At 49.1% G+C, this 23,570-nt stretch overlaps 1 protein-coding gene across 7 annotated transcripts in view; it reads right to left on the bottom strand.

Annotated features, from left to right (window-relative positions):
• Positions 1-23,570, bottom strand: part of SAMD11 (sterile alpha motif domain containing 11) — a 97,625-nt gene that overhangs the window by 48,924 nt on the left and 25,131 nt on the right. For 6 of the 7 annotated variants that reach the window (XM_082070029.1, XM_082070031.1, XM_082070032.1 and 3 more), the window contains exons 3-4: positions 15,986-16,164; positions 8,526-8,576 (exon numbers count right to left, since the gene is read on the bottom strand). In XM_082070029.1, the coding sequence (XP_081926155.1) occupies positions 8,526-8,576; positions 15,986-16,164 (230 nt within the window). The remainder of the gene's footprint in view (positions 1-8,525; positions 8,577-15,985; positions 16,165-23,570) is intronic. The other variant, XM_082070030.1, reaches the window with a different exon arrangement.

Below are 23,570 nucleotides of genomic sequence, written 5' to 3'. Positions count from 1 at the left end.
CCCTTCCAGTAGCATAATATTATATTTTAAAAACCGGATTAGAGAAGGGGGCTTGAGCAAGATAGAGATCTCCTGAAAGGTCAAGGAGGAGACAAATAGCCTTCTGTAGGGCTGCGGGTTGCCATGGCAACATTCCGTTTGCATGGGGTTTGGTAATTAATGGTTTGGGGACCTGCAGTAATACAGGTGTGTATCCAAGCGGCAGGGGAACACGTTCTGAGGTGTGACTGTGGCACTTCCATCTCGCAGCAGCAAGTTTTGCTTCTGCGCTACAGCAAAAGGCAGAAAAGTGAGTACTTGCTGTCAGGGCTTCCAAAGTGGCTGCTTGGCCACATCCAGCTTTGCTTTCGAACTGGGAAGTGACCCAGTGTTACTGACAGTCTGGTAAGACCTTTATTCCGATATCTGGCTCAGGATGACCAAAGCTCTGATCACAAGACATGTTTTTCAGGTATTTCTGCTGTTTTGGTGGGCAAAGGTTTACAAAAAACTTGCAGCACTACAAGATCTTTGAGTCTGAACTTCAAATCCAACACACATTTAATCTCAATTCAGAACACTAAAATTCACCCTGTCCTGTATCTGAACAGTGAATCCAAACATGTCTAGTGAAGAAAATCCAGGTTGTTGCTTTAAATTACAGTTGATGTGCTGTTGATCATTCTCTAGTTGAATCCACCATCCTGTTTTTGCAACATCATACTTAGCAACTGTGGAGAGGAATGTTAGAAAAATGAGAGGATTTAATGTGGCAAAGAAGTATGTGATGATTGCTGATGAAGGAGTGAGATCCCAACTTCACAAAGATGTTCCTCCTGCGAAGAAATAAGGGAAAGGCGGCAGCTTCGTAACAGTACCGTCAGCTTCCCTCAAGGCCAAGTCTGCAGCTCTGAGAACAGCAGCACAGACCTGGAAACGAACCGGCCTCACGAGGAGTAAAGCCGGCACTAGTGATGTGTAAGTGCTTGTTTATTATTGTGCTCCATGTAGCACTGGAGAAATAACCATCCCAACCAAACACGATATGTACCTATCCTACCTCTGTCTCACCCATTTAGCCACTGAAAAGCGCGTTGTGGACTTTTGCAAGCTGCTGGTGATCCAAGGGGATTCCCATTCTGCCACTAGACTCTGTCTTGCTGCCAAAAGCAACACTCGGAGAAGCGGCTGGATATTATTATGGCTTGGGCAACTTTCAAATCCTAATGAAAAGAGGGCACCGGAGCAACAGATCCATGTACCAGGAATGCAGGAAAGCTGCGATAAGGGTTTTGTTGAAGCCACAAGCAACTGAGCAGCTCACCAGGGCACCACAACGCAGCCACACATGCTGCAAGCAGCAACCCCAGAGCTCTAAAGGCCAAGTCCAAATGACTCCTTTACCAGGATGTACAATGAAATGAAAGCTGCTCCCTAACAAAGACCCACCTGACTTTGGAAGGTGTTCCTGAAAACTCTTCATGCTTGACCTGTTATGCTGGCAGCAAAATAAAACTGCAGGGGAGCGCAGCATAGGACACGTGCTGCAGGACCCGTTCTAGGGCTGGGAAACAGCAGAACAAGTCTTCCTCATCCTAAAACCTCACACTGGTGCAGGGCTCTGGAAGTACAGTCAGGACTGGATAACTGTGCAGCTCAGATACAGACCAGAGCTGATCATCTGAAACTCCCTGTCACATCACAATGCTCCGATATAAGGAGCCTGCTCTGCAAAGCAGCAATGAGACGTACTAACTAATGGCTGCAAAAATTACCACTGGAGGAAAAGAAAGACATTGCTAATGTTCTCTGTGAATACTCTGATTGCTGCACTGTCTATGTTTAATGGAACTAACCGGTCTTCTGTCTCCCCAAAGCTGGTCGTCCTGATGGGACTTCCTGTAATGGCAGTATAATGGTCCACCAGCGGCCATCCGATAGCTGCACCGCTGCCAGGAAAAGGACAGCCAGCCGCATCAACAACTGGCAGAAACGTCACCCAGACAAGAAGGTGTCTGCCTGGGACAAGGCGCCGCAGTAAATCCATCGATTCATCTGTGGAAGCCGCAGAGAAGCACCTGCAGGACAACAGCCAAACCAGAACTATCATTTCTGGCACACATCGCATGAGCAACGGCGCCTGGTCCAGCTCATGAGCCACAGCCCGGGCTCAAGGAAGGAGAGTCAATCACAGGGACTGCCACCCAACTGTCAGATGTGCTAACTCTGGCCATGCCGTGGGATGTACAAATAAGTGAGGAGCAAGCCCTTTCAGGGAAGCTGTGGCAGCCAGACCTGCAGCAACGCTCTGTGACTGACTGCTGGAACAACCACCTTTGTTTGAGCAACATCTGCACCATGAGCCTCCGCCTGGCAGCGTCTGAGGCCAGCAGCTACTGCTCCGAGATCCCTCCTAGTCCTGTCTTGCCCCTGGTCCTCACGCCGACCAGCATTTGGACTCTCACTCCAGTCAATCTCAAATAGCCCAGCAAACTGGTCCCTTACAGCTGAAAGGCACCATCCCAGCCCGGTTCTGGAGCCATGGACGGACTTACAGAGGGGACGAGACAAACAGGACTCACACCTCAGTCCCTGGCCACTTGAGTGAGGTTCAGCAGAGGCAAATTCCGGGGCTGCCCTGTCTCCAGGCGCAGACACATCACCCTTGAGATCCTCAGGAGGCGGCAGTTTCCAACGACCGTTAACCCAGGCTGGATCCGGACAGGGAGCAATGCCTTTTAAATGTGTTTAATTTACAGACATTAGCAGCAACTGCATCTTTAACAAGGAGAAGGATGAGGAGACTAATGGATGGAGACAATTAACCAAAATATAAATCAGTGTCAGAGTCTCCGCAGCTCGCAGAGGCAGCCAGGCGCCCGCAGGCTCCGGTGATTCTCGCAACACGCTGCTCAAAGTGACTGCAAAGAGTGATTGCAAAGAGGGGGAGGGAGAGAGGAAGGAGGAAATTTGGTCAAAATTTAAATCATTTTCAATAGTAGCTGCCTCCCTGTTGGCTGCAGCTCTCTCCAAAACTAGGAGGCAATAGTCACAGTAACCTCACTACCAACCACCATCCTCCTCAGGGGGAGCCAGGAGGAGCCCTGGGTGCGGGCAGACGGGTCTGCTCTGCCCCTGCTCCGAGCTGCACGTCACACTCAGTGACAGTGACCTTCCCGTGCTGGGTATCAAGGCACAAAAAGTCGTGCAGCACCACTCGCAAGTGCCCCAAAAAAGGCAGCTCCAGTGGTGAGGATATTCAAGTTTGAAACTCAAGCTGGCGTTTTTCTGCTCTGATTTCCTACCCAGACGTTGCGGGCACGTCAGTCAACCGCTCTGTGCTCCTGTTCTCCGAACACGTGGGGATGCACAGGGACACTGTGAGTGGGAGGCAACAGACACCGCGAGGCAACCCGGTACTTCAGCAATAGGGGCCCCAGATAGATCCGAGATAAAAAATCAGACACAAAATGGTATAGATCCAGAAACTGCGACACAGCTAAGGAAACAGAGACTGAATGGACCGCACTGGGCAAGTCTCTTCCTAATACTGCATCAAATCAAAGGCCAACTGTGAAAATGTGGTCAAAAATGCGTGACCGTCTTTGAAGGGACACAAAGTAGGAGAGTGATGCCAGGTTTGGGGGAGAAGACCTCAGAAAAGCAGCATGGGAGGAACTAAAACTGAAAAATACTTCGTTTTAAATATGTTTCCCTGGCTTTCCAGCCCATTAACGATTCACACAGTAAGTGGACGGATTATATTAAATTTGACCAATCGATACAGTTGCCATAAAACTGTCCTGACCCTCTGCCCCTCCCTACAATAAAGCAAAAAGAATCCAATATGCAAAGGGAGGAATGTGTAGGGCTTGCAGGGGAAAAGACACAAGGGCAGGACGAACCCTCCTGCATCACCCTGAGGACCACACTTGGGTTTCTCTTCCATCCTCACCATCACCCCAAAACACAAGGTTCTGGCAGGAGGATCAGCCGGTGTCACAGCCAGACTGTTGTCACCGTCATTTAGCAACAGGCAGACAGCGTGTGTTGCTCAGGGCTCCCCAAACCGGAGCATCGCCCAGGGACAGGACGAGCATGTAAATCAGCCAGCGACCACGTGAAGGGAATAATGAGCTTTTTATGGAAGCCATTAAAAGGAAAACCCAGATTGGTCTATAAATACTGTTGCATCATTATAGCTCCGAGAAACAACCTTACGTAATAACACAACTAGGTAATGTCACGATGGGTATAAAATAACAATGCAAAGCTCTCATATTTGTTAGTTAGCATTTCTTTAAACCCCCCAAAAACCTAATAACTGATTACTAAAGAAATATATGCACTCCGGACCAACCCCTGAAAAATATACAGCTTCTGGCTCCCTACCATGCATGGGGCTGGTTAAACGGGCCCAGAGAGCCAGACGTGACCTGGGGATTGCTGGTCATTGTGCGGCTGCAAGAGAAATATCTGACCGCAGCTCCCACATAACATGCCACCGATCTCACTCCTTTTCCCTGAACCTGCAATGTCCAGCCTCTGTGGGCTATTTAATCACACATTCATTGATTGGAAGCCCCAGAAGGGACCGGTGTATCCACCTCGCCTGACCTCCCGCACAGAACTTGTCAGAAAACCACCCTGTGGAGCTCCCAGTTAATAGTGGCAGCTCAAGAGCGAAAAGAACGTGTGACCTGTCTCTCTGCCCACCAGGGAGCAAACAGAGACCTTCCACCTCAGAACCCTGACCGCACCGAATCGAGTGCTCTGCGACTAAAATAAGCTGTTTATTCCCAAGAGCTGATGAATCCTCTCAGCTTCTTCCTTACTAGTGTGTAAACCTTCCTACCTTGGCGAGAAAAAAAGCACATTTCACAAGATGATGGCTCTGACTGCGCGCAGCACCAAATCAGCGCGGGATTAACCACCTTCCAGCCCGGCAGAGTCATCTTGGGATAAGAAATTCTGCAAAATAACTTTCTCCTCAGCATGTCTCGCTTTGCCCTGGCACGGCCTTTGAGGGCCAGGGGTCCTTGAGCAGCCAGGCAAGGTCAGCGGCAGTAAAACCAGGGTCACTGAGTCAGCACAAACGCAGGAGGGACGCGGATCAGGGAAAGCTCAGACCCACCAAGGGCTCTTCCCCTCCTCCCTCTCTCCTGCTTATCACCTTGCACAGCTCCCAACACCCGGCAGCATTCCAGCACGCAACCAACACCTCTCCGCTCAGGTCGGCGCTGGGCAGAGCAGGGTCAGACCTAAAGCTGGGCACAGGAGGATTTGGGTCAAGGATTTGCAGGCTCTGATCAGGTGACTGATAAAGAAGCGGACGGGGGCGCGAAGGGGAGCAGCAGAGTTTGTTTCACTGTTAAACAACAGGCGGGATGAGCCGCAGACAGGCTGTGTCACTTTTCCATCAGAGATAGGCACATAAGCCCCAGGTAAAGAAGCGGGATGCACAGGAGCGTGTGTGTGCATGTGTGTGTGTGTGTGTGTGTGCATGTGTGTGTGTGTATGTGTGTGTGTGAGCCTTCCTGCCTCTCCCATCCCAGCGCTCGCACCCCAGGGCCAGGCTGGTGTGAACTGCGCAGCCTCATCTCCCCTGACCTGTCGCTCCAGGATCTGCTGGGAGGAAACTCCCTTGTGTTGTACATTCTGCCTCCTTCTCCTTATTTCCCGAGTTGATCTCTAACTTCTCTATTTGCTGCAAAAACCTACACCCCGCATCTACCTGGCGACTGAAGTTTGTAGCCGGTGTTTTCATACGCTGAGTCGAGTGCAAACTGGCTCTGTTATTCAAAAATCCAGCGTGGGGCCCAGAGATGCCCATGGAAAGACACCTGGATGCTTTGTGGGTGATCAAACACAAGACAAGCAAAGGTTGTTTCTATTTTTTTTCCAAAGAACTAGAGGCTTGTCTATCAACTGTGTGAATCTGGTGCGGATTTACTTTACTTCTCTTCTTCCAGTTAAACAAAAGAACAAATCCATTTACTTGCTGGGCAACTATTGTCTAAAATCAAACAGGTATGTCGCTGTTTGATGAACAAACTGAGCTCACCCATCTGGAAAGTCTTTTCCTTCCAATGTATTGTCCCCACATAGCCATGCCTTGACTGCCAACAACGGTGGCATTAGCCAAGAGCTTCCTTGTATTTATTGGCTTCACCTTCAGGAAGCACGTCCTGGTTCACAGCTTTGACTTTTACGGTTACAAAGGTGAGAGCTCTTTGTATATTCTGCCAAGATGAGGATTAAAATGTCCCAAAGCCACAGCGGAAAAAATCTGGAAGGGCCAAATTCAGCCTCATGTACAGTAAGTGTCTTCTGCACACCAACACAGACGTCGTGGTCAATACATTCTATGGTCTTTCACTGGCATCTTTTCTGCTTTCTATAGTATACAGTCCACAGTCAGCTACACGGCTGTCCTCCAAAGTCACCATGAGTTACGGAAGCAGCTCTGCAGGTCTACGTACAGTTGGTGTCTCACCAGTTCCCCCTGCCCCAACTTCTATCAGATGGGCAAAATCTGACCCATTCTGTTCAGTCCGCTCACTATCAGCTTCTGCTTCAGCCCCGCTGGAGCTGGTGCCGAGCAGAAATCAGAGTGTTGTGGGATCACGAAGCCAGGTCCCTGTTTGCAGGCACTCCCGCCCCTCTGACGCTGGTTTTTCTGCCGTAACTTCAAGGCGCTTATCTGACAACCACCAGCTTTTTAGCAGCAGATGCTAAAGACTGTGGGGCGTTAAGGGGTCACATCCAGCTTCCAGCTGCTAAAAACTTCTTGTGACATTTTAGTACCTACTTCAGGTCTCCAAGATTAAAAAGGAAAAGCTTACTAGGAAAAAATGAATAAATAACTAACTAGACAGACCTGAAGCTCTCCTATATCAATCCTAAAGGGCAGAGCGGCAGCGTGCTCCGGCACTCGATAACGTTACCTGCATCACACAGCAACACCTTCTGCTGAGTAAGGAGCAGCCTTGACATGTTCAGAACCATCACTTTTCAATTCTACTCTCCTGCTTTCCTCTTCTCTCCCCACATGAGCCAAATCGGTGAATTTCCCTTCAGTTTGCTTCTCCTGTCCAATTCCCCATGTATTTTTTCATCTGCTTCTTCCACCTGCCCTGATTTGTTTCACGTCCTCATCCTCCTTGGCTCACCTGTTTCATTCCTCCTTAAATACAGGTTTCTAAAAAGCGTGTGGCTGTACCACACAGACCAAACACGTACGGGTAACAAACCAGTTTAAGCAGTGCTGTTTAAACTCAGTTCTGGCTGATTAAGGGTTTATGCCAGGGTTAAATCAATGTGGAAAGGCCCACTAAGTGTGTTATATTCCCATTTAAACATACATGTACACATGCATACGGATACACGGGCTCTTGGCCAGATGTTTGTCTAAAATACATTCAAATAGGCCCATGCAGGTCACTGAGAACGAAGGTCTGCGAAACCTTTTTGCTACCCCATGATGTATTTTAGATACGCCAGATGTTTTACAGACCTGGGTGGCAATTTAGGTGACTTAAATACATACAAGCTTTTCCGTACCAACACATAAACACACAAATGACTTTGCCACATAGCGTAACACCGGTTGTTTTCTTCAGAACTAGCTGGATGGGCACAATTTTTGACACTTGGACTAACCAGTTATTTGCAAAAGCAAAACTTCTGTTCCCAGGAGGAACTATTGATGTTTCTGCCAGAAGAGAACTAAACTGAAGGGAATAAACAGTTAAGCTGAGAACGCCCAAGAAGTGTACTTGTCGACATAAAAATCAGCCCATTATTATATTCTACGCATTGCAAATTCAGAATTATTTTTTTTTAAGATAGGGATTCTAATTTCCAAAGACGTTTGCACCCTTAGTTGCCATTGTACAGAATCATTGTTCACACGGCTATTAATTAAAGCTTGTGTCAGCACTTCCATTACAAACCTCTCTCTTTCAGGAGTTTATAACTCAGCCATAAAACTTTGCTCTAGGCTGAAATTTATCATTAAAGGCTCTGCCTGGAAGGAATCCGTTCTTTCGTATTTTAGAGTCCCAAAAGCTTATAGCAAGAAACCAAAGATTATATTCTAAAGGCTGCCATACAAAAAACTTCAGCTGTTTTTACAGGAGTGCTGGGTGAGATGTGCCTTCTAGATGCTTACGGATCAGGGTGGGGGTTTGTATTTTTAACATTGTAAATGTTCGGAATTACGGAGTTTTATGGTCTGTGCTTCCCTAAATACCAGCGAATACCTCTGCCCTCAATCCTTCCCTAATGGAGTACGAATCAGCCCCGACTTCCCACCCATCGCTCCCCACGGCCTCCACCAAACCTCTGTTTCCCCCCACAGGCAACTTCCCCAAAATAAAAACAAAAGAAAAGGATACGTGGGAGAAAGAGGAACAAAGGAGGAAGAAAAACCCCCACAGCACTGACAGTTAGAAATGTTCATTTACATCTAACAGCATCCATATGCCAGTAACATATGATAAACTCTTAGCCTACCATACAAAGAGGGTGCCCCAAAATGGTACCTGCAAGAGGTCTCTCGGAAGGAGATGTTTAAATCCCAGTGGGTGTGTATCCTGTCAACAGACAAACAGAGAGGTCAGTGACACACGCTGCATCGCTTCCCCCTTAAAAGATCTGCTCCGGCGTGACAATCCACCCACCGTCCTCTCCAAATCCCCGGCCCCAGCTCTCAAGCGCAGCTCCTGCGTCTGGCCGAGCCGCGGGGTGGTTGAGCCCCATCGCACACCCCCCGAGGACGGAGGGTCCGCGGCAGGACCCCCAGCGCAGTAGATGGGAGACAGAACCTCTCCTTGCTGCGCTCTAGGGGGTGTAGGGACCACAGGGTGTTGTCTCAAGCAACAGGACACGCTCAGAGGAAGCAGAAAGAGCTAAGCATCGACATTTTATGAAGAAAACCCAAACATGTCTGTACCGTATTCCTCCTCCACGCCCACCCCAGCTGTAAATAAATTATTAGCAATTTCCTACCTCGGAAATTAATTTCACATATTCTGTCACTCTGCCTGCTGACAAGCAGGAATAGCAGATTCTAGATGAACAATACCCTAAATTAAGACAGAGCGGCCAAAGGGGTTGTTTTTCCCTTATTTTGTTTGTTTTATTCCCTTGCTACCAGACATCGCCTACACCAACCCACAGGGCTCCGGCAGATGCTTGACCTTGTGTGGTCTGATGTCCCCACTGGGTACCAGGGAGCCCTGGTGTCCCCGCGCCCGGCAGAGGTCTGTGACCACCACCGATCCTCCCCGTCGCGGTGACTGATGAGAACCTCAGCCGCTTGAGACCACACTGGCAAGCGAGCCGGTGTCCTCGCACAAACCCTCTCCCGCATCCCGGCATCTGCCAGCGGACACGCTGGCTCCTGCAGGTGTAGGTTCCCAAAAGCAGCAAACAGAACTGGCTGCAAACATCACAAGTAGCAGAGGCCAAATGCACTTTCACGCGTTTTGTGTTCCCTGCCTTTGTCCTCAACTAGAAAAAGCGACGGTGTGTGTAGCTGGAGACCGTCTGACTGCAGAAAAAGCCTCATTTAAAACCATCTCAAGGAAAAGAGAGCCTTTCTTCCAGTTTGAATGTGTGCTGAATTGAGTCAGAAAACTCTTAAGCACGACCAGTCAATGGGACTTAGCTGAGGTCTGAGTGTCTATTTAAGCGCCCTCCTGAATGGGTGCCCCCGCTTCAGCCCAGGGCAGAAATTACCTCAAAACAACTCTTAGCACGGAAATAATTTCACATCCGAGACATGATGCTGCCGCAAGTTTTACTAATGTGACAGCACTTCACTAATGTGACAGCACACCTTTTGTGCTCTTCCCACCAGAGCGGCTCACAAAGGGCGGCTGGTTGCTCTGTGAGTAGTTCTTCTAGGGGTTTGGTAGATTTTAGTAGGTATTAATTTCCACCAATAAAGCTGCGCTCAGAACTGTGCTCAGTAGTTTCACATACACCTAGTTTTTCGTGTTCTTCTTCCTCACATGCAACAGTTTAGAAAACCTAGTCTAGCTTTCCATCGTCCCAATATTTTATTTGCAAAGAGAAATGGAATAGGTACCTCTCAGTTACTACAGAGCTTATGGCAGTAACAGTTGTTCTTCAGAGTCAAAACTCAGACCTTTGAAAACTTTCTGGAAAGGACGGGCTGAACAGGGCATGGAGTTCCATTTCCATGAACTGAAGCTTGGTCAGACTCTGGGATATGTTTGGACTTTTCATCCAAGCTGATCTGAATCCCAAGTTCAAAGCAAATTCAAGGCAGTCAAAGCCCTTATGGCACTAACAGGACCAGAAGGGCCTGCCCTGCTCACAAGAGAGCGGAACTGGTGGTGAGCCTGATTTCGCACTGCTCCCTAGAATACAACATTTCCTACATACGCAAAACCTTCTTCGACCCCCTCGAGTTCCAGCTCGGCCCTGCACTGTGCAAACCAGAGCCTGGCGCCTGCACGGCGCTGGGAGAGCTGGAAATCAACCTGCAACTCTGAAAAGGAACCTGGAGTTGTAAGTAGTGGGGAGGGAAAACCTCATACAAAAGGAATGGCTCAGATGCACACAGAGGCAGAGACATCTATCTGCCAAGATGGATAATTAAACACCCATATTTAGACAAATGAATAGGTGAGAATGATATTAAATCCTAATTATCTTCTTTTTGGGGGAGAGGGAGAGGGGTAGGGAGCAGAACCAAGCACTCGTTCCACATCTCTATGCCGTTATCACCAATTAGATTTCTGAGGCTAATGTACAGCTTGCTTTAACAGGTTATTCATCCAATTGAAATCAAATTACTAATAATTTGCAAACTATCAGCTACACAAGCCTGTTCTCAGGTTGTATGAAGAGTGGTGAGCAGGAGCCAGTCCCTTACAAATTAATAAGAGAAAAGGAGTGGGGAAAAATAAAATCCAGAGGCAGGCAAGCGAAGGTACTACAGCGGCTGCTGCCTCAGCTCACCCACCCACGGGCTCAGGTACAGTGTGATCAGCTAGAAAGTGCTCAATAAAACCAGCAGACGGGCCCCCAGGAACAGAGCCGGGTTGGGAGCTCCGGGAAGGGCGGCGGCAGGACCGACACCCGGGCTGGGGCACCGGGGTTGTTATTCACCACGGAGCTGAGGCCACAAGGGTCAGACACAAGGAGACGCAGAGAGCACCCAAGACCGCTTGCTCGTCAAGATTTCACTTGCTTCCATTCTTGTGTTTCCTATCTCCTCCCCGGGCAAGAAGCAGTTTCTTGCTCTTTATTATCCTTTACCCTGCACCATCCCTGAGAGGTAAGTAGCCATTTTTTCTCTTTCTCTCTCCCTCCACCCCTCAAATATCTGTCCTCATTAGGTCAATGACATGCTTCCTGGCACTCTGCACCAAGTCCAGTCCTTGCTTCCCAGAGGGATCTTTAATATATTTATTGAATACAATGACTGCTATTAAGTGCTGTGTGGTTCAGAGAAAAGGAGGAAGGAAAGAGAAAGGAGAAAAGAAAGGGTTGCAGAGGAAGGAAGAAGGGAATGACAGAAAATAACTAGCGGAAGCTGTGGAAGAAGTGTCATAAAGCAGCAAAACATGTCTCCAGCCACAGGAGGGGCTGTGCCTCCCCCTTCTCTCGAGTCACGGCAATTAGAAGAAGGGCTGTCGAATCTGATCTCAGAGCCTGATTCACGGCTGGAGCCCAGAGCACTCGGGAGCATTTCAGGAGGAGGCCAAGCAAGAGAAGGGAGGCAAAGGCAGCACATGGGCTGAGGAGGCACTGGGACCTCACGGCTCTGAATCACAAGCGGGTGCATGTGACAAATATAATGCAGGGGTGCTTGGGTTTGATCTTCAATCAATTAGGGAGTCAAAGAGCAGTGGCCTTATGGGATATAAGAAATAGCTTTCCACTTGGAAAGGCGGGCGGTGGCAAGGCTGACGGCCGCTGGCCATTAAGGCTTAGTGGAGGTCAGTAATTTCACTATTGGAAAATGGATGCTGAGTGAGGAGAGCGCTGTAAAGCTGGGCCGTGAGGGTGGGGGGACGGGGTGAGCAACCGGGCCCTGTCTGGACTGTGTCAACGTTCACGTGTGAAGAGCAGCCAGTGTTCAGTAAGCACCTGCATTTCGATGCGTGTGCAATAACCCCAGTGCCACGGCAGGTGCCAGACAGCAGGGCCACGCTGCTGACACAGCCAGGGAGGGTCCGGGGTGCGGGGAACAGTGACACAAACCAAGAAAGACTCAAGGACAGCATGAGGTTCTCCAGAAATCTGCCTCTCAGTGCACAGCCACCCTGCTACAGGGTAACGTTTGCTATTTCTCCTCAAAACGGGTTGTATTTCAGAGCAATATTTGGCAAGGAACCCATTCTTGTCTCCAAACAGGAAGAACTATTTTCGTAGCCAGACAAGCATTCTCACCAGGAGTCACTACAACTTAACCAAAGCATAGTAATTAAGGCAATGCAACTGTTCCACGTAGCTAATGTTGTGAAAGAGCAAGATTTTCAGGAACCCAAAATCTGATCAGAAGAAAAAGGATTTTCCTCTGCAGCGCTGTCCCAATAATCTTCAGAGCCCAGTGCTTACAGTCTGGGTATCAAGCTACGGTATCAAGCTCAGCAGATGCCTCTGGTTATGTGAGACAAGATTTTAAGCCCTCTGTTTTCCAGACAGGAGCCACACCACAGAGGCTACTTAGCACACCCCGCAAAGCAGCCTAAGGCTTGGGTCACCTGGATTTCAAAGCAGATGAGCCAAGCTCACTGCAGCGTGAGCCCTGGTTTCCTTAATCACGTATGTGCAAGGCAGCAAAATCACACAGTTTTGCAAGGACCTGGTCATGAAATAAGTTGGCGTGGACTGAAATGCACTAACTTCGGTGGTAGTTACAGGTGCCTGCTCCTTTCTAAGGCTGCAAGAACTCCTCTGAAGGCCACCACCATGGGCAATTGCCTAAGATTACAGAAGAAATGGCTGTCAAAGGCTAGGCTGAGGGACTAGCCAAGAAACTAAGCTTCCAACTCCTACTCCAATCCCTAGAGTCTTCTCTTCACCAATGGCCACACCTGAAAGTAGCAGCAAGCATTCCCTTGTGCCAACAATGGAGGGAAACAGTCAATATATAGGAAATTGGGAATAGGAGAAAAAAAAGGAAAGGCAACAATGCTCAAAGCAATGCTGCAAGTGTTTGTAACGGTCGGTGCAGCAGGTGTGCACGAGGGCCATCCAGGGGTACAAGAGGAAAACACAGGTTTGCTCAGGCCCTGACCTTGTTTTCCTGCTATCACAGTTTAACCTATTTCTTCCTCTCAGTGGGAGACGATAAAACCTCAGCCCAATCCATCATCAATCGGGGAGGACACAACAGGTGACTTAAAACCAGCAAGCAGATGGGGCACTGTCTCTGCCGGGCCCCAGCTGTCACGTCTGCGAGATGTCTGGCCTTGCTGCTGCTGTCCCTGGAGCCAGCCCTGTCACACCTTCCACCCCATCCCCATCGCACCTTCCAGCCCATCCCCATCGCACCTTCCGCCCCACCCCATCGCACCTTCCACCCATCCCCATCGCACCTTCCACCCATCCCCATCGCACCTTCCACCCCACCCCATCACACCTTCCACCCATCCCCATCACACCTTCCACCTCATCCCCATCGCACCTTCCACCTCATCCCCATCGCACCTTCCACCTCATCCCCATCGCACCTTCCACCCATCCCCATCGCCCCTTCCACCCCATCCCCATCGCCCCTTCCACCCCATCCCCATCGCCCCTTCCACCCCATCCCCATCGCACCTTCCACCCCATCCCCATCGCACCTTCCACCCCACCCCATCACACCTTCTACCCCACCCCATCACACCTTCCACCCCATCCCCATCGCACCTTCCACCCCATCCCCATCGCACCTTCCACCCCACCCCATCACACCTTCTACCCCATCCCCATCGCACCTTCCACCCCATCCCATCACACCTTCTACCCCACCCCATCACACCTTCCACCCCATCCCCATCGCACCTTCCACCCCAGTCCCTGGGCTGCTTGTGACACTGGGACCACAGCTGGACTGGGGGCAACTTGTTTGCCCCTCATTGCCCTGGGGCAGGTGGAAATGGCCAGTCCTCCCCCTCTTTGGGACAGGAGGGTTGGGGACTTGGGTGCTTTGGCACAAAATGCTTGGGAACGCTGAGGGATCGGAGCAGATGTTCCCTGCCTGGGCACCAGAATTCCGTGTTCTCTGCCCTCACCAGCGTGCTGCCTCGCCCAGCTATTCCAGCCTGTCCCACACACGCCGTGTCAGAGCTCCCAGGAAAATGAAAAGGAGAACAACTGTAGGGAAGCAATGAGAATCTGCCCGACCTGGGAAGAATCGTGCGCTCCTCTAAGGAACCAAGACAAAGCTTCAACAAGAGACTTTCAGACAAACTCATTGAAAAGTACTGAAGAGCACTGAAATGGCAAGCGGAGGGGCCTTTGGCTAATAACTGCTACGCAATTTTTCTCCATTTCCTAATAAACAAGGCAAAGCAATTATAGTAATTAAAGATTTAAGATAAGAGCACTTTATATTTGGGGGGTCCAGTGTATCAATTATGTAGTTACCATGTTGTTCTCCCTCCTAATGAGACAAACCAGCACTATAATTTTGCAGAATTAAAAGCATAATTAAAGGGGGCAGGAGAAGAAGGGCAGTTACCAAAATGGATTAGGAGGGTTCCCTCTCCTCTGCGGCTCCTGTGCGCTCGCACAGTGCAGATGCATTCCCCAAACACCTTTTCATTTCCAAGCGATAACCTGAACATGGCTCTTGGACAGCGGCAATGAGAAACCCAGACTTTAATTACAGGTGGGTTTTATGAGAAGAGCTGGTTTCTGTTTTGTCTCCTCGCTTTCCAGTTCTCAGTTGCTGAACGTACCAGCATCTGCTGGAAGGCAAGGGGGGAAATAGCTTATCTACTCAGGAGCAGGAAACACATAAAACATAAGAAAAGCAATTACATGCCTTCGGTTTCCACTCCTCTGTTTTTATAGGCCTTGTCTTAGAATCTGAGTGATTTTATGCATCAGAGGAAGATGACAATCAAGATGAGTTGCAATGATATGCATGGGAGGCTGAGACACAGTGCCTTTAGGTATTGATTTTCCTGCAGTTATAGGTCTTCTAAACATCATATTTTTTCAGAGGGATGAGAGAACCCAAAGTTTTGCAGCTGAATGTTATGGGCGCTGAGACCATACAGGAGAGCCCAAGTGACAGCTACCAAGATGTCACTCAAGACAATCCCTTCTCCTCTTCCTGCTACCCTGCATCATTCCAGGATGAATGTACATGGCACTGAGACAGACACAACCAACATCTCTAAGTACTGAGCTAAGCCCCAGTATCCCAGCGACTCTTTGCTTACTGCAATTCTGTTAATTCTGCTTTTAGACTACAGAAGCACTCGGGACCAGTGAGAGACAGCTACGCCCTTTGACACTCTTAGTCAAGAACATATGACAACAAACACTGCTGCTACATTCTTCCCAAGCTTTGTTCCCCAACATTAACTTCTCCAATTTACATTACATCAGAATCTGGGAACAACTGAAAGCAAAATGCAGGACTTTGGACCTGTGCATGCCTGTGTGTTTTCAGACAGCTGTGTGAAAGGCCCGCGGGTGACTGGGTAATGCAATTTGTTGGCCTCACCAGGCACAAAGGCACAGAATGCTGGACAGAGAGTGAAATGCAATTTACAGACTGCAAACGAGGTGCATGGTGCAAGGCCTCACAGAGCCCCACTCACCCCAAACAGGAGTAAAGTAGGAAAGAGGACCCAGTGACTCTTTCTGAGCTATAACGTGACATTTGCACTTTAATTTCAGGTCCTGGAGGTGACTCCATTGGGGTCCCTGGGCAGTATTTGGCCCCCAAGGGCTGGTCACCTGCTGTCCAGTTTTCTGTGTCTTTGCTCCTGCAGGGCAGTGGTCCCTGGCAGGAAAGTACCTTCTTTTCATGATACTGATGTGGAGATCCTCCTCCTGCTTTACTTCAGGGTGTTGACCATTGCTCTTATCACTCTCTTCGCTGTCGTCACTATGTGAGAAAACTGAGGTCAGCTCTTTCTTCGGGATCCTGGTCGGAGGTAAGGGGATCGTCCTCTTCTCTGCCAGGCGACCCCGGTTCTGCCACAGGATGGAATTGGGTGGAATGGGAAAGGGCGGGAGGAAAAGAGAAGGAAACAAGAAGAATTTGGTTAGGCAAGCTGGAAACAAGCAGCTTCTCTTTTAGTTAAGACCATCACCTCTTGTCCTATCGCAACAGGCCTTGCTAAGAAGTCTGTCCCCGTATTTCTTACAGGCCCCTTTTAAGTATGGAAAGGCCGCAATAAGGTCTCCTCAGAGCTTCTCTCCTCCAGGCTGAACACCCCAATTCTCTCAGCCTGTTCTTTTTAGGCACCAATCTCTCTCTCCAGAATACTTCCTATCAAATGTTGCGCATTAACACAGCAGAACAGGTTCAATTAAGCCTTTGCCAGTAGCGCAGGGCAGATGTGATCCAGATAACCTGGAACACTTTTGACTGCAAAGGGCAAAGTGCCTGCGCAGCCAGCAGCAGGTTGGACTCTCATGCCGGCCAAGAGTCCACTTCAATTTCAGGTTGAATTACTGAGGCCGCTCTTCACTCTCATTTGCATGGTGAGATGTCTTGCTTTGTGCAGCCTCTCCCTAGGTGGTCCTGGCACCGCGCTTCCCTCAATTCACTTCTGACAAGACACAAATAAACAGGAGGAAAATTGCCAGGAGGCAAAAGATGCTTTTTCACCGCATGTGTGTTTGTGTACAGAACCTAGCACGACGTGACCCCGGTCCCAGCCTCCTCTCTTCTGCAAGAAGGGTGAATGTATTGCAGATTAACCTGTCCCTGCACCCTTTGTGCCTGATCCCAAGGAGATAGGAGCCTAGTGCAGTGTTGGGGTTTATCTCTCGTTGTGATAGAACATGTTTGTAGCACTTGGGGTGTTCGGTTCAATCTGTGGTCGACCAACGCGGGAGCCGTAATACGGGCACTCAGAGTGGAAGATGTACCTTGGAACCCAGGGAGACTGTAGTGTCATTGTCCCACAGTACTTAATATTTTAGCCAACAAAATCATGATACTGTGCACATACTTTCTTCAATAGGACAACTTTTTTTAACTGGAACAAAGGAAGAGAGGTGTGTGAAGCAGGCTGAATAAGTGCAGAGCGTCATTTAACTAATAACAGTTTCTCTGAAACATTGACTTTCCAAATAAACCTGGCAAAATGACAATGTCCTGGGAAAGCCAGTCAGCTCTCCGCAGGGCAGAATGGAGCAAGAGTAAGTGATACAAGAGCCCACTTTTCTTTAAATGAAATAAATTATGAACTTTCCACAAGTATAAACCAAAAAACTTCTTGTTTACCTCTGTCAATAAACTCCAGTTGTGGTCATTAAGGGGAGCCCTAATCGTGATGATTAGCTAAATCCATGTGGAAGGCATCGCCCCAAGGAGGCACATTGGCTTTCCCGTTCCGACACACTTCCGAGCCAAGAGCGCAGCTGTGAACAGCAGACACCCGAGGGAGGGGGGAGCCGGGCGCCAAACCGGCTTAAAAACGGGAAAACGTGAGTATAGGAGGAAAAGGACAGACACTTTCTCATTCAGAGGGACATGGGGAAGGCAAGCGCAGCCCTGGACGGCAGCAAGGGGAATGCTCCTGCACCGCTGAGCAGCCCAAGTACAGAACTTGGATGGAGCTGCAACGGGCTTTGCAGTGAGTCCCAACGCCCGGACTGACAGACAGGAGAATATTCTCACTGTGAGCATCGCTGGGGGTCCCGGAGACCCACCTGCCCAACGTGAGGTGACACGGTGTGAGGGGCCGACTGCGTCTACGCAACAAACAGCAAACGCTCTCCCGCACCCTGTGGATCTCAGTAGTAGAGACCCGCTCGCACGGCCCTTTGCAAAGAGGTTTCTCACCGTCTGCTCCCTGGAGGAACACGCGATATAAATTGTGCGTTTCCTATTCTGAAATACTCTTTGCATATCAGGTGTATTCCCCCCCGTCCCCTTTTGTGCACACAGAGCTCACCCTATGTGCAAAGCCACCTCAGTAACTCCAGCTTGCACAGCACCCAAAGGAGAGAAGGGAAAGGAGAGAAAGGGAGAGGTGAGGGGAAGGAAAGGAAAGGCAAGGAGGGCAATATTTGCACCAGATTTCTGTCATGCTGAAAGCTGGGATTTGCTATCAGCATGAGCTTTATCATGCCAAAGCTTTATATATTTTTCTGAAGTTGCAATTTATCATAACAATTAAAGGGGGGGAGGAGCGAGAGTGTTCAAATTTCCGCTTCCAAATAATTGCAATTTGCTCTCCGCTGTGACTGCACAGGCTGAAGAGAACGGCACCGATCAGAGACTGAGAATCATTTTATGGCCATTATGGTACCTCCGAGCAGTTACCGGGCTCAGTGACTGCCCAGGGACCCATCAGCCCTAACGAGAGCCGGAGTCCAGCAAAAAGGGAGGCACTAAACCCAGAGAAAGCGCCCGCCAGAGCAGGAACACAGGCTCCCCCTGCCCCTGCTCCCCAGAACGTTTATACTTTGCTTTTCTGTAAATTGTATCCTTACACTTAAAGCTGCTGCATCTATATACCCATATACACACACACGCCTCTATATCATATACAAATATGACACGTACATACCTATATAGGTATCACCTAACACACAGAGAGCTTCTTACTTTAAAAAAGACATATTAATGAATGTGAATGGAAGGAAAATGTGCATCTGCAGCCATGTCTGGTCACGGGTGACCTGTGCTGCTGAGTTCTGACCAGAACCAGACAGGGACAACGCGGGAACCAGTGCCCCTGCACACACCTGCATTCCAGCACCACCAATGCATTTCTTCAAGTTGTGTTTACTTTGTAATTTTGCCATTAGGCTTAGGACTTTTATTTATTTCCTTATTTAGTATTTTTCTCCATTCCCAGAAAATTAAAATGGACTGAGCCAATCAATTTTGCCTTTTATGTTCATCTCTAGTCAGTTTTGAATCAATTGCGCTTTCTTAATCTGTTTAGAGGCATTCACCAGTAGATACACATTACTTTTAAATTAAGCACAAAGGTAGCCAGAAGCCTGGTCCAGAACTTGCTGCAATCAATTGTCTCTCCATTGACTCGAGAGGGCAACGGTCCAAGCTGCAAATAAAACCCACTCACTTGCAAGGAGAATTCCACCCAAGGAATCATTCCTGTGCCTCTGGCTTTTGCTCCAGTCCAGTGCCAGCTGTACAGACACCGTATAGGACAGCAATGTACCTACAGAGCTGAGCACTATATGGAGACACCTACCCTTACGCAGATTTGGGGTTATCAAGTATCCCTTGGCACGCAGTGGCAAGTAGTGAAGTGTGTACTTAGCAGAGCAGCGTTACATGCAAGAATACACGCAGAGACTGCGGTGGCATTGCTATATATGGGGAGGCGCATTAGGATTTATAGATATTTGACATAAACCTCACAACTTCACATTAAAAAAGCTTGTATTTGCGTGACAGAGTGATTACAGAGTGATCTCGTACACTAATGGGATGCTGATGCCGAACCGTGAAACCTCTAAGGCGGCTTGAATATTTTAAAAAGAAAACTGCCTATTTGTTGAGATTCTTTAAGATGTTTGATGCCGGGGAAAACAATCCAATCAAAGTCTCCTCCAGGCAGGTGCCCTGGGACTCGAGCTCCCCCCGATAAATACCTGTTCTCACCCCGGGGAGGGGACGGTGTGCTGTGCCAGCTGGGTGCTCAAACCAGCAGGGTGTTCTGCCCAGCGGGTCAGAAGCAGCATTTTCTGTAGCCGCAGAGCCAACAGCTGTCAGCGCAGGTGCGGCACCCCCAGCAAGAACCCGGCGTGTACGCAGCGGTACGTCGGTCTCACAGCTCAGCCCAGCAAAGCCAGGCTGCCCGCCAGCTCCCTGCCCGCGCAGCACGGGCACAAGGGCAGAGAGGAGCAGATCCTACCCCTGAGAGCACCAAGGACCAGTTCTCAACACACACACCTGGGGGGGAAGTACAGCAGCAAAGCGCTGCTGCAGTCACTGCCCAGGCGGGTCCCCCCCTGCAGCGCATCTGCCAACAGCCTCTGCGGGGGCTCTTTGCTTTTGGATGTTGGCTCTTAGGACAAACACTGACCCAGCTCAGAGGAAACCTCTTCTGAGATCGTGCTTTCCTTTCGTAACACGAGGATGCCCCCTTCCCCTTGGACAGAGGCTGGAGAACAGAATATCACTTCACCTCTCGCTAATTAGTGTAACTAGAAAGTAAAACATATGAAGCTTTTGCAAGGGTGAGTGTGGACGGCACTGCAGAACTGGGGACGTTAGGACTCCCTTCCCTTTATACATCGTTAAAGATTAATTTTGTGGGTTATGACACCAGCTAACGAAGCACAGCTGGAGTCGGAGTCAATAACCCTCCATTCCCCACCCAGCTCCTGCGTCAGCCCAGCCCTCGCTCACTCCCCCCCGTCACCCTCCCAGGGTCTTTTGACACCATTAATTGCTTTCATTGCCTCTCAAAAGTATTGTCTGGGTGGGGGGTTGCTTTGTTTTTTAAAATCACAGACAGGCGTATTTCCTTTCCGCAGAAAAAATCAGATGGGTACCAACGCGCAATTTAAAGTTACTGATTACCCAAGTCTAGAGATACAAGTAAAAAAACCCAACGACATAGGAACAGCGGTGGGGTACCTGAGTGGAGAAGCCTGATCGTTCCACCATGATAGCAAGGGACCACCAGAAAGACGGAAAAGAAAACTGTGGTGATGTTTCTACCCTTGCAGAGAGGGAGGGAACGTTCCGCTCCGTGTGGCTGAGCAAGGTCAGTGGAATTACAAAGTAAAGCCTTTCTCCCCCCACCCATCCAGCCCCCTCGTAGCTCTCCCCTGGAGTCGCGCTCTCCCAGCCAAGAATACGAGAAACCAAAGCGTTGCCCAAGAGCCCCAGGAGAGTTTGCAGATGGAATGACGGCCGAGAGCACAGGACTTGGGGAGAGGCAGGAAGGGAGGGTTAGCAAAGGTTTCCTGCCCTGGGAGCTACTGCGGGGAGGTCAGAACAGCTGAACGCCCTGGTGTGACATTCAAAGTCAGCCAGAAAAGGAAAGAATCCTCGCAGAGAGAGTCCCTGGTGAGCATTTAATTGATCCCAGCAATGGAAAGGCCTCTGCTATGAGAGCCGCGAGGCAAAAAGCTTCCATGGAAAAAACCAGGCACATGAAAGCAAAGCTTTTGCCAGTCCATATTAACTGCCAGCCGAGCTCTGGACATCTGATCCCACTGGGAACTGACCCAAGACACCGAGCAGGTGCAGTCCCTGCGGATGCCACTCCATCGCATCCAAATCAGCACCAGAACATAAGCACAGAAATGCAAATGCACAAGGAGTTTGCACAGCGATAAAACATCCAAGTTGTCTGCGAGATGATTCACGTGCCTGTGATTGAAGTCTCCAAAGTCATTTCTATTGGATTAAAAAAACGAACCCAAACCTGCAGAAGCACCAGCACACGCATTCTTTCTGTGTACGTAGATGTGGGAAATACGGGGAGCAGACAGGGAACGCTGGCGGGAGGTTTGTGCATGGCCGATGCTGGGAGCTGAAGAATGCTAAATCTTTTCCATATGTGAAGGAAATCCTCAAGTCCAGACAGCATTTTCTCTCTCTTTTTATTGATAATAAAGATAGGGAAAAGGAAAGGGGGAGGTTCTGAACGCCTGGAATATTTTTCTTTTCCTTTTTCAAATAATAAACCTAGTCAAATGGCTTTAATTAGGGAAATTACACAGCCGTGGAGCCCGCACATCCCCTGTAGGATAACTGACAGAGTTTGCATTTACCTTCAGCCGCGATTTGTATAAACACCTAAGAGAGGGTCAGTTGCCTTCCAAGATAATCCCCGGCTCCCCTGGGCCTTCATTAGCCGTTGTGCACCCGCGTGCTACCAGCCCGGCTGCTTTCGGTAGCAAATCCGGGACGGGAGCAGCTCTGCCTTGTGCTTACCAGCTTCTCCATCAAAACAGAGGTCAGGGGCAGGAGAAGCCGTCCAGCTTCTCATCTCAGCTCCTGCTCCAGTGTTCGGTAATGAACAAATGAATAAAACAACAGTCGGCAGCCTCCCGCCGCATCTATTTGTCTGCCGCACTCGGGCCCTTTAACCTGACCGCTAATAGGTTTATTATTGATCATCTCTTCTCAGTGACACCAGTGTGACACGGGATGTTGTCCCAGCGCAGGGGGAAGGCCCGAAGCACAGAAGGGAGCAGACAGCAATGGACAGCCAAAAAATACAGGCAGTACAGACCCACAAAGACTCGTCCAGGTTCTGGGGACTGTGCCGCACTCTTCATCAGCCTCACGAGACCGGTTCACAGTTTCTGGCAATGGCGAAAAACAAGGTGAGGAGGCAACTCTGCAGCACCAGACGGGTCTAAGAGTGTGTTCTGGGCATACCTGTGCCCCAGCAGGCTCTCCAGGTCTACACTGGCTGATTCCTCGTTGAAATGTAAGTTTCTATGGCAGTTTGGAGCCATCACCACCTGGTTTACAATTTTACAAAGCTTTCAATTCCAGCACGGGCAGTCCAGCCTCGTTTTTAGGGGGTTTTATCTTGAGAGAGGCAAAGTATATCAAACAAGAAAATTCCTCTTAACCACAATTTCCCTGTGTGATCCTTGGCAACTCACTTGACCCCATTGTGCTCGGTGTCCTCGCTATAAAAAGCCATTAGTAACACTTTCTCTGCCTTGTACCTGTTTGTCTGCACTGTTGATATCGTCAGCTCTTCGGAACAGAGAAGGACACGTTGAGTCCAAGGCTGCGCACAGAAACAGGGCTGTAGGTACGACTATAATTGGAGAAAATATATATGTCTTAAACCAAAAGAAAGTTACACAGAAGGGAAGCTGCAGCTCTTCTTCCCATCTCTATTAACAACACTATTTTCTGAAGCGCTAAAGAAACAGATGAACAAGCTCTGTGAACAGAAGGGAACATTTCCCATTTATTACCTCTGAGTGAGTTATAAAGCCTAAAGGATAATTTGTTAATATGTTTTTCTGGAAAAGCCAACTGGAAATTCCAGTCTTCGAAGAGAAGTAACTCTAAGACAGAAAATCTGTCAGTCCTTTGGAGCTACCTGTTTCACAAACTCTTTGGAAGAAGGCTGAAAAGTGGCCTCATCTTTGTTCTCTGTGTCTGTTCCACATCAAATAACTTTGTCCAGTTCAGGCTGACGTTGCAATGAAGGAAGCAGCGATGTGAATCCAGGTCCTCAGGCAATGTAAGTCAGTATTAATGGAGTAAAAGCCGACTTACACCAGCTGCGGACGTGGTACACTCATGCTGTCTCCTAAATAAAAGCAAAACTTACGTATTTTTCTCTTTTTTGTGTCCTTTCCTGCTCTGTTTCTCTGGTGACGAGACAAGGAGCAAAAGCGCACGGATGCTTTCAGACACTTGCCCTTCTGGTCGCGCACCTCGCTGCTGAACCTTCTTGAGT

The sequence above is a fragment of the Streptopelia decaocto genome (genome assembly GCF_964273445.1).
Source record: "Streptopelia decaocto genome assembly, chromosome: 20".
In the NCBI taxonomy this organism is placed as follows: Eukaryota; Metazoa; Chordata; class Aves; order Columbiformes; family Columbidae; genus Streptopelia; species Streptopelia decaocto.
Note: the sequence above shows the minus strand (reverse complement) of the source record. Positions and strands in the feature narration are given on the sequence as shown.